The sequence below is a fragment of the Bremia lactucae genome, linkage group LG2 (genome assembly GCF_004359215.1).
Source record: "Bremia lactucae strain SF5 linkage group LG2, whole genome shotgun sequence".
Classification (NCBI taxonomy): domain Eukaryota; phylum Oomycota; class Peronosporomycetes; order Peronosporales; family Peronosporaceae; genus Bremia; species Bremia lactucae.
Genome location: NC_090611.1, coordinates 4,795,678 through 4,806,226, shown reverse-complemented (window position 1 = coordinate 4,806,226; position 10,549 = coordinate 4,795,678). Strand labels below are relative to the sequence as shown.

The following is a 10,549-nucleotide window of genomic DNA, read 5'->3' as shown; positions in this document are numbered from 1 at the left end:
GTCTTGCGGTGCCGTGCATCCCAACGTATCTGATGACTGTGGCGGCTACAGCAGTTGGTCAATGGGCAGCTACAGCGTCTTCGCGAGACTTACTAATTGGAAAATGCCTATGGGGATCTGCAGCGTCTATTCCACGATGAATCACACCTTGATATAGTGCAGACAAGCACCCAAGATATCGTGCGACATTATGGCACACCGATTCAGAAATTTCTGGCCTTTCGACGGCTTGACATGCGCGCCAAGGGACGTCAAGGAAGTCTGTCGAAGGGCCGTCGCGTTTACTTCGAAAGCCGAGGTCGACTATAACACCGACGGAAGTGTTACTATTGATGTTTGACGGGTCATTGATGACAACCTCCGTGTAGGAATGAGGGCTGAAATAGCGTCTTCGGGGAGGTTCAGCCACAGGTGGATTGAATACGCCCTTTGACGGATATGTCATAGCTGCGCGACCGCAGAGGTACAACCTATAATTTAAACGATGCTGATTTTGGACGAGCACGAATTATTTGCGTGGCATAATGTCTTGGACGCTATGTTAAAGTGGAATCATACGGTTCTCAGCACGGCTAGACATGGCAGCCCATTAAATGGCGAAGAGACGGCACTTTGGTTCATTCTACCTCGCTCTTCTCTACAACTTTCCAGCACTCGTATATCGAGCAATCAAACCAGGTTGCTTACTTGCGTACTCTACCAAGCTTCCTCGGTATCATAACTGGACACTAAATAGTGCAGGGATATCGCTGACTCAATTTGATGCGGACGTGGAGGGTGAAGTGACACCAGTCTCGTCGATGTCCACATGTGATATAGCGGCGTCCAGCGATAGCGGCACTCCTGTGCACTTTGGCGCGCACCCAACGCTCACCCGCGTAGTATATATCCGGGCAGGACGGCGGCGCTGGCGTCCGCACCGAAGACAAACTATACAGGCTATCTCCAAACACCGGCGCGATGAAGGAAAACGATTTCTTGAAGAGCGAGCATCAAAGCTGGACTTTCAAGTGATTTCGGACGGGACACCACTTATTACCTGGAGAGATATACGCTGGATACGTGCTTCTTTTCCGACCAACGCACAAACGCTGTATCATCTGAAATGCAACAGCTTCCCACTATGGAAGTGGACGAGCCAAGATCTATCATGCGCCGTACCCGTGTGTTCTCGGACCCTGCTCACCGTGGCACGACGTGTGTTTTGGACATGATCCAGTGTGCGTCGCCACTGCGAGCGTCGTCTAGACAGGTGGCGAGCGCTTGGAGGATTCAGCGAGACAAATTTTAACGTATGGGCGTTTGGGGTGGATCTCCCAGAGGCTCCACACGCGGCCTGGGATGCGATTAAGCGTTCTCTTACTCAAGGTGATGAGATGAGGGACGCAAAGAATGTGGTATTTCCGGCGGCTCGGAAACTTTGGCTTTTGCAGCATCTACAACGATTCATGCCATCTGGTCAGAGCGGCTCCACCGGATGGAGACCCGGCCTTACCAGAAGAGGCACAATGCAATAGAACGCTCTACCATTGAACTACATGCGATTTTACTTCTCGAAGGGGTTCTTTTACGCATATTAAATCAGTTCTTTGACACATTCCGCGCGACATTAAAGTTAAACGGGTGCTTATGCTTAAGCACCCGGAATTTCGCATTTTTTCTAACTACTCACAGCCTATTTGAATTCCCACACTAAAATCGCCTGTTTAAATCTCCATACTAATTTTTCCCTTCATGTCTCCTTCACTCATCTCAGTTCACAGGTCATCCTTCCGACACCAGCCCTGGTATAGAACTAGCCGCTCAATGGCCAAACAAACAGAAGCTAGTGTAAATAGCTACTTCTGCGTCCAAGTCTTCCGATTTGAGCGCTTTCGCAACATCAGGTGTATACAACGCTAGAGCCAAGACTCAATTTCGGCGAGTGATCATACGATTTCGAGGTTCGACATACCAGCCAGACATGCCAACAGACGGACACCTGTTCACGCGGGAGAGGTCCGCTTTGGCGGACTCTCTCTTATGCAAAGACGAACCACCTGTGCTGCAACAGCTGCCCATGGACCGATGCCCAGGAGTAATATACTTGCTATTTTTCGACGGAGGTTCTCGAGGTAACCCAGGACCAGGCGGAGCTGGGTCCGTCATTGTCCAACTTAACATCAAGACGCACGCCGCTTGCGTTCTGTGATTTCGAGCATGGTGCACAGTGCTGCCGATACCACAAACAATGCGGCTGAATACTGGGGGCTTGAGAATGGTCTACGACACGCGAAGGCGGCTGGATCCGCCCCTTTGCATATCGCCGGGGATAGTGCAATGGTGCTCCACAGCTTCAGACCCATCAAACCCCGCGAAAGGTCAGCTTGAGGCCGCTATTTTGCGAGGCACGGTCCATGGCGAACGGTATTCCAGTCTCCAGTTGGGGAATTCACTATCGCACCCACAGCAAAATAAAGGATTGACTAGCGAAAATCGCAATCGCCACAACGGACTCTATACAAGTTTATGCTTCTGACGGGTCCAGCGCTGTTTTGATAGCTACGGTGTTTCTTGACAACGATGTCAACCACTGGATGTACGCATCACACCCAGAACAACAAGACTTATAGGCCCTGCGATGACTCCGAGAAACCTAATTATCTCGCGACGAGACTCAGCGCCCAGGCGCTCGGCTGTCCGAGGACTAGTACTACCTATTATATAAAGTAGAAGTCGCTGGTACACGAGTTGCCAGGCGGCAGTATAATGGGTCGCAACTGTACCTAAATATACCTCACCTTCTCACTCTACCCCCATATCTGTGCTAAAACTTGTGGAGAGGGTGTTGGTATCATGATATCAGCTGGCATTGGTGACACCTACGAGGGTGATGGTAAAATTTATCTACTTGCTCAAGAACATTATTTGAACACTTTGAGCGATGACTAAGGTGAAATAGATCGAAAGCGGTCTCTGCTAGATGAATTGGGAATTACTTCAACTGCTAATGTATCCTTAAGCTACATAGTAGTCATGAATTCACCAGAGGTGACGCAGTGATAGGCAAGTATTCGCATGGAAATTCAAACTCTTGTTCGTGTCCGCACTTGAAATGCTTCATCGCCCTCATGGTGCAAAAATTTCGGATGCTAATGCATCAGTTGAAAATAGTATTATCTTTCTTACAAGGCTCGTTTGGTCGTTCTGAGACGACCATAGACCCTTAGCGTGAATCCTTTCTGTGTGAATTCACCACTTGCAAATTTAGCTACTATCCGTATGATTCTTGCTGTGTGCTGCAGGACATTTGATGCTGACACCTATTTTTAATGACACGCTTGGTGGGATGTTTATATGACGGTATCACAACATGTTGGTGCTGGCGATGGGCTTGCACGCAAACAACGACTTAGTCTTTTTGGTCTTAAACAATTTGGTGCTGTTTTGTATAATACTATTTAAGCATATTTGTTGATATTGGATTTAAAAGATGCCGTGCGGACTCATGTCAATTTGTGCGCACCAGCAACGGTTAACAGTTCTTTCTGTACATCGCTGTGTATGTTGATGATTTATCTGTTGAGTGTGCGACAGATGCCCTAGTAGACCCGATTTGCTACGCCTTAAGCTCAGGACTTATTGTAAAATTGCTTGGAAAGGCACGCCGTGTGCCTGAAATGGAGATAAGCTATGCAATGAAAAAGGGGGTGTTGTCAATACGACATACGCAATGTTTCGATCGAATGATTAAACGATCTAGCAATACCAATGTAAACCTGTTCGAAACCTAGCAATACTTGATCAAGATCTACCTGCGATAAAACGCATGGCTCGTGAGCTCATTATGTCGCTTTTTATATGTTGCAGACTCTACTGACATTAGAGCGTATCTACGCATTCGCAATACAGGTATTGCTCACGACAAAAACATTAGAGAGCAGCTTTGCGCAGGCTCCATTATGTTAAAGGTATTGGATATCGTTGTACTCGGTTTTGGTCAAAACTGCACAAGCGAATTGGCATCAAAACCTATACCGGTGCGATCTGAGGCCGTGATAGAGCTCATCTTCTGGCGTAGCGTTGCTGCTTGCTGAAGGACAGTCTTTAAAAAATGCAAACGGAAAAGTTCAGATGCATTGTCTTCCGCAGAAGCATAGGCAATGGCATTCGCTGTTGCGACGCAAGAACTGTTGTGGCTTAGAAACTCACTAAAAAAGATGGGATTAAAGGGGAAAGTATTGCGTTTTTGCGCGCCGCAAAAAAACCAAAAGAGTTCGATTAGGTCGCTTGTTGTTTCCTACTCGTACTTATGGTTGTCGATGCTGTCGCCGTCTGAGAGTTGCCGTCGGATAATCCCTTCGCCGTCAGAGGAGGCCGTCAAAGTCGTCTGGTACACTGCCGCAAGACAACGAGATGCTGGCGAATCTGTTTAACTGCAGCAGTAACGTCGTAGTAAGCTGCAATTAAATACCACAACTTAGCGATCTAACATCCCACAACACTAGTGCCCCTGCAGCTCGTCCACATGATGTTCCGTGGCATACTGAGCCACCAAAACTGGGACATTATGTTGGATCGAACGGGCAGGTTCTTTTAAGAACGTTCTCCATCCTGGAGGCCACGCCACCAGTACTACAGCTCTTTCGAAGTAGGGTTAAGTCGATGGTAGACAATTGACAACATCACGGACTTCAAGTACGGGGCCCTGCAACAAAACATGAACACGGACCTGGGGGTTGGATCAAGAAAGAATGTGGATATGCCTTCGTCACTTGGAATGGACCAACTCAACGTTCAAACATCTTACCCCCTGCAGTCGCTAGTCAACGCGCGGCCAAAGTAAGTAATTTCCCTCCAAACCATTGCTCACAATGGCTTTAGAATGGGCCATGGCTGCTGTAGGACGTTGCTCGCGCTGGTCCTTAACCACTTGGTGTGAGATGTGTAAGGTGTGACGTTATTCTTCGAGAGCCTGTCGAAATGAAACCTTTCCCAGTGAGAACGTATGTGGCAACTTTTCACCAGGCGGTACCACAACATCAAGAGCAGACGGCGCCGGCAACCCCTGTAAACAACTCCACTGAAGCACAAATTTCCAAGTAAGGGCACTGGGCTATGATTTACAATTGCTTACATCACAGGTAGAGGGTATGCCCGATTGCGGGTGCCAAGCTGACTCTCAACCAGCATCACCGTCAGCACTTGTAAAATGTCACTGTTGACCCTTTCACGGTACCGTTGATTCACGGCGTTTAGACCGAAACAAAAAGCGAGAGACTCCAAGCGCTCCTCCATCACTTGGCACTTGGAATGTGTACCGATGTCCGACATCCACATGGCGAAAACACCGAATCGCTTGTGCCAGTTTAGTATAGCTGCTACAGCCGTGTGACTGTTGGCTGAGTCAGCGGCGGCAACGTGTTCGCAGTAGTGGGTCAGCTCAATCTTGAGTACTAGGATGTACTTAGCTTCACCATAGCTCTCTCCAAGAAAGCGATAATCCATATGCGTGCACTCATTCCGTGAAACAACAGACCGATTCACTGTTCAGACACGCTAGATAATAGCACCACTCTTCACGTGTTTTCACAACAACACTCGTTAAAACGTATCACACCTGTCGAGTATTCGACATCTCAAATGACGATCCGATAGCTTAACCATCACGTGCACGCTGCGATGGCCTTGTGTCCCACAATGAGCAATCACAAGCAGGAGCATATGTATATAAAAGCCCTCGCTTAGACGGCGCCCATGGTTTGCCGTCAATCATAACTGCTCCATCACTCATCCCAGCTCCTGCCGGTGCATCTTGGCTGTAAATACGTTGCGCTTTCACAATGTCTGTCCGCGTGGCCTATCTAACTGTCCATCTTGCAGTGGGCGAAGCTCGGATGAGGATTGCGCAGACCTGGTAGCCACACGTTCGGCAGCCACTTTTGGCCCTGCTCCAACCGATTCAGGCTGCCCTTGATGAGACACTATATTAGCCCACAGGTTGTTCCCACCAGCTATGTGGTGAACTGCATAGCGACACCCTACCAGGGTCAATACCCACCGCTGAAGCGATTAAAAGCAACTTCTAACGGGGTGAACTTTTCCATTGTCGTGCTACTTGATTTCTTGAACAGCCGAAAAAATAAGCTGGATTAAGTTTGAGTGGTCACAGAACACATAAAAACCTTTTTTTTCGAGTCGATATGTCGCCACAAGCTATAATAATTGGGTACCCTTCTTTTTCCACGATATATCAATTCCGTTGCGCCCCTAAAAGCAGACCACTACGGCAGATGAGTAACTCATGGTGCTGCTCCTCCACCGGCACATTCTACTACCAGTGGCGCACTTGTGTCAGCAATAGGGCATGGCCAGTCAGTGACGCGTCTGTGAACATACAGACTGTAATGGCTTCATAAAAAAACTTGTTTGCACGAACGCTCCACCATTGACTGTTTTTCCCGATATGTTACTGCGTCCTTATGGTCCCAACTCAAAATGGCACCACTCACCTGTGCCTTGCGGCGCTCTCGGGCGCGCATCACCAGCTCCAATTTTTTTGCAGCGGAGCGCTAATGCTTAAATAATCCACCATAGCGTCCCTAAACCAATTAAGAGCTCACAAAAAATGCTGTAATGCAGCTCCAGTTGTAGTAAAAGGCATTCGTCGCCAAGCTGCGAGTCGTTCGAGATCATGCTCGACCCCTTCACCGTGAATTCGTTTCCCACACCATTTACGCGCTTGGCAAACAGCATGCATTTCTTGGCATTCAACTTGAGTCTGCATTGCCTCAGCGTAGAGAAAATGACCTCGAGTTCCTTGAGAAGTTCCTCGGCTGGTTGTGCGTAGAGGAGCAATCATCGATCCATACTAGCACACTGTTGTATAGCAAATCCTTAAACAGATTCATCTGCACTTGTAAATAGACCGCCGAATCATTTGCGCCTTGAGGAACACGCGTTTGAGTAAAGAAATCATACTCCGTAACGTAACTAAACACTTCCTGGCTATTCGGGTGCAACGGTATCTGCCAAAATCCCTTGTGAACGTCAAAAATTCCGAAACCATATGCACCCCTTACAGACTCCATCACCAAGGCTAGATTTGGTGCAGCACCGTCCAGTGGTACGGTATACCGGACTGATCGATAGTAGATCGTAATCCGAACTCTTCGTTTTTGTTTACTTTTTCTAAATGAAACAAATATCTTCCTCTTTTTAATAAATCTCTCTCTTCTTTAAAAATTGTTAATTGTACTTGTAAAATCTACTTTATTCCGAAAAGGACGATTTTTTCACCTAAAAGATAATAGATAATATTTTATATCTAATTCTTTTTTATTTTTCTTAGAAAAATAAGAATATACTAATTATCACAACTAACATTATCATTGTTAATTGAAAGTAGCTCTTCGTCATGCACGGCTTAATTCAGTCCCGCGGCTCACCCGAACCACCTTTTGCCACAGGCAGCGCTCGACACGACCATCAATTGGTTGTATCCAACCACCAAACCGACGTAAGAAATAACGCTGAGTCTCAGGATAACGGCGAACGCCACTACAATAGGGCTACGGGCCAGGTTCAAGCCGCACCTCCAGCGGTTCAACGTCCACCGGATCATCCTGACCAAATTGAAGCGTAAAAACGTCTGCATAATCAATAACTGTCTTGCGTAGTCTGTCAGCACAATCCGTATCAAAACCGACATCAATTGCTTCATCATCCAAATGGTACAATACGCTTCCACCTCCTCAAACGCGTCCGTACCTAATACTTCCACATGTTGACACGGCACGTCATCGGCTTCGTCCTCTGCAGCATTAGTATTCTGCTGCGCGAGGATCAATCCCAACAGACTGTAGCGTCATCCTTTCCAGCAACAGCTCCACCTTAGGTGCTTCTAGCACAAGACATTCAATGCTTTTTAAATCCAGTGGTCCAGCTGCCGTAACAATATCAAGATCAACTTGCACTTTCTCACGACAGAGCATCTTGCTACCGCATGCGGCAATGACTTCCATAGGTGGAATGACACATTGGACAGACAGGCTCGGCACCAAACCCCATAGCTCTTTAAGTACCGAACGTCCGATTATATTCGCATCTGATCCGGTGTCAGGGCGAAAAAGGCACGCCTAATATCCCATTTGCAATGGCGGTCCGAAATACTGGTGCTTGATAACGCGCTTCACACGCTCTGGTTGATTGCTGCGTCTCTCACGCAACAATTTATGACATTTCCTCCTTTTGCTCCACAGTAGCCTTGGGCAATCACGAGCCCAGTGGGCACTTTTGCATATCACGCACCCGCCACGTTGCTCTCGAATACCTCGGCCACTCGCAGGAGTGCTCGGGCGATGTTGATGCTGTATGATAGAATGCTTCCTACCATTTTCTTGTACCACAGACAACTCATTTCGGCGAGACACAGCAGCCTGCTTCATTACTGCCTGCATGAAATAATACTGCTTTCGTCTTGTTGCCCGCTCATTTATGAGGTCATGCAAAGCCAGGTCATCTAACTTAGCTTCACGGTATGTCTTCTTGACCAACCTCGTCAAGTCGACCTTCTACATCTCGGGTTTTACACGCACAGTAACAGCTTGCACCGTAGCTTCATTCGCTAGCGACCTTGCTTTGTCACTTATACCACGACCGAGCAATCTGGCAAGGCCATTATCTTTAACCAGCTCATCAAACTGCAAGAAATAGGCGCAATCCGTGCCTCGATGTCCTTCTTGGACAGATCCATCTTCAACTCGCGTGCGAAAAGCTGCTTGATGCATGGGACAGGATCGTTCATCAGTTAACCGACCTTCCTCTTCATTTCCGCGACCAGCATGTCGTCTGTCGCACTGGCAACTTCTTTCCTTTCGTTATAGTGAGCGACTTGTTTAAAGATCCTAGGTTCAATCGAATCATCGAACGAATGCTTCACATCACGGCTGCTTGGACTTCGCCCGTGATACAACACTGCTCGTTAATCTTGCCCCCGTATTGCCTTCTCTCACGAAGAATGCCGTGATGGCTGATTGACTCCAGGCTCTAGTACTTGGAGCCCTCATCGCCTCGAACGCTGGCTGCGGCTCCGCCATCTTGACACCCTTCAGAGTCACACTCGTACTCGTCATTCATGCCCAGTACAAAAAAGAATTCTTTATTGCGTTTTTGAACGCTGCAAAGAAAATTGCGAAGTGAGTTCGATTAGGTTGTAGGTTATTTTTCCTACTTGTACTCATGGTTGTCGATGCGGTAGCCGTCGAAGAGCTGCCGTCGGATGAATGGTTCGCCGTCAGATGAGGCCGTCGAGGTCGTCTGGTACGACACGCCCCAGAAGGTGTAGAACGAAAATCATGATTAACAAGTCTGCAATTGAAATGAATATTATTTCCTATAAGAGGGAATAAATAAAGAAGTACAAGATTATTGGCATTATTAATTTTGACATTAGTAGTTCCAATATTACCAAATTTGGTAACATTGATGCAATACGACATTAGCCCTATTGATTGGTTGATTTAAGTTTAAATCAACCCTGTCAATCGTTATTTTTAAGACACGATTGTGCGGTGCGCAAAGAGGCGCCATACTTTGTTACTTAATAATACAATAAGTTTAGCAGTGGATAGGAGATCGTTACGTAGGAAACTAGATATATTAATATCGTCTTACTTTCTCTATTTTAAAGCCTTAGTCCAGACCTTTGAAGCTTAAGACCCTTAGCTTCTTAAGAAACCTTCCTCTGTACCTTTGTGTACGTCGAGGCACATAACCTACACTGTAACCAGTGTAAGGTGAACTAGTACTGATCAGTACTAGTGAAAGGTGCCCCGTTACAACCCGAGCCAAGCCCATTGACCTGACAGCGCATTTATTGCGTGATCACATTGATGCAGAGAGATAATGGTGAAGTATGTGCATCTTGAAGATCTGTAGATAACATTTGACGAAGACGGTGCCAACGCCGCGTAGGATGCAATTTTGAAAAGCAAGCGGGGTCATGGAAATACAAGTTGCGAGAAAGTGATGCGATGTTACTTGTTGCGCCACGTCTCATACCGTGGTTGTGTCCAACTTGGACAAGAACGAGATAATGAAATTTTCGAGAAAATATTATTAAAGATAGATATGTAGGTCTTACTTTCAGCTGCAGAATTTTATCATATTTATCCATTCTGCGCTGTATAAAATATTGCTATAGGCACGACCACGGTAAATTAACAATAGTCCATCGGATATCGTTCACTCATAAGTAAGATTTTGAGAACGCGCCTGTAAAATGGCGTTTTCTGCACCGAGATGTACTGCTATTTCACGCTTACGTAATCATGATCGAGAATTTTGAGCATGTTCATAAACTTAACTTGCGGCTTCGTAAAACGCAAAAACGCAGGCGCAAGTAAAGCCGTTCATTGAAAATGCTCAAAATAATCTAAGGAAGGAATGATATCTGAATGCCAATTATTAAACATGGTAAAATAATCTCAGGAAGGAATGACCATTTCTAATGGTGTAGGCGGGCACGTCGTAATGCGGCCACGCTCTACTTAGACACACACCCTAGCAC

At 46.7% G+C, this 10,549-nt stretch overlaps 3 protein-coding genes across 3 annotated transcripts; all 3 read right to left on the bottom strand.

Moving 5' to 3' along the window:
- Positions 1-4,939: 4,939 nt before the first annotated feature.
- On the bottom strand, positions 4,940-5,703 carry CCR75_008484 (uncharacterized protein; the record flags this gene model as incomplete). Its single annotated transcript, XM_067966536.1, has 3 exons — positions 4,940-5,047; positions 5,122-5,525; positions 5,628-5,703. The coding sequence occupies 3 exons, from the start codon at positions 5,701-5,703 to the stop codon at positions 4,940-4,942; spliced, it is 588 nt and encodes a 195-aa protein (XP_067821915.1).
- Positions 5,704-5,817: 114 nt separating this feature from the next.
- Positions 5,818-6,086, bottom strand: CCR75_008485 (uncharacterized protein; the record flags this gene model as incomplete). Its single annotated transcript, XM_067966537.1, has 2 exons — positions 5,818-6,020; positions 6,041-6,086. The coding sequence occupies 2 exons, from the start codon at positions 6,084-6,086 to the stop codon at positions 5,818-5,820; spliced, it is 249 nt and encodes an 82-aa protein (XP_067821914.1).
- A 1,464-nt stretch (positions 6,087-7,550) lies between these two features.
- Positions 7,551-8,003, bottom strand: CCR75_008486 (uncharacterized protein; the record flags this gene model as incomplete). Its single annotated transcript, XM_067966538.1, has 3 exons — positions 7,551-7,696; positions 7,750-7,838; positions 7,864-8,003. 3 exons carry the CDS (start codon positions 8,001-8,003, stop codon positions 7,551-7,553), a joined length of 375 nt encoding a protein of 124 aa, XP_067821913.1.
- Positions 8,004-10,549: the final 2,546 nt, after the last annotated feature.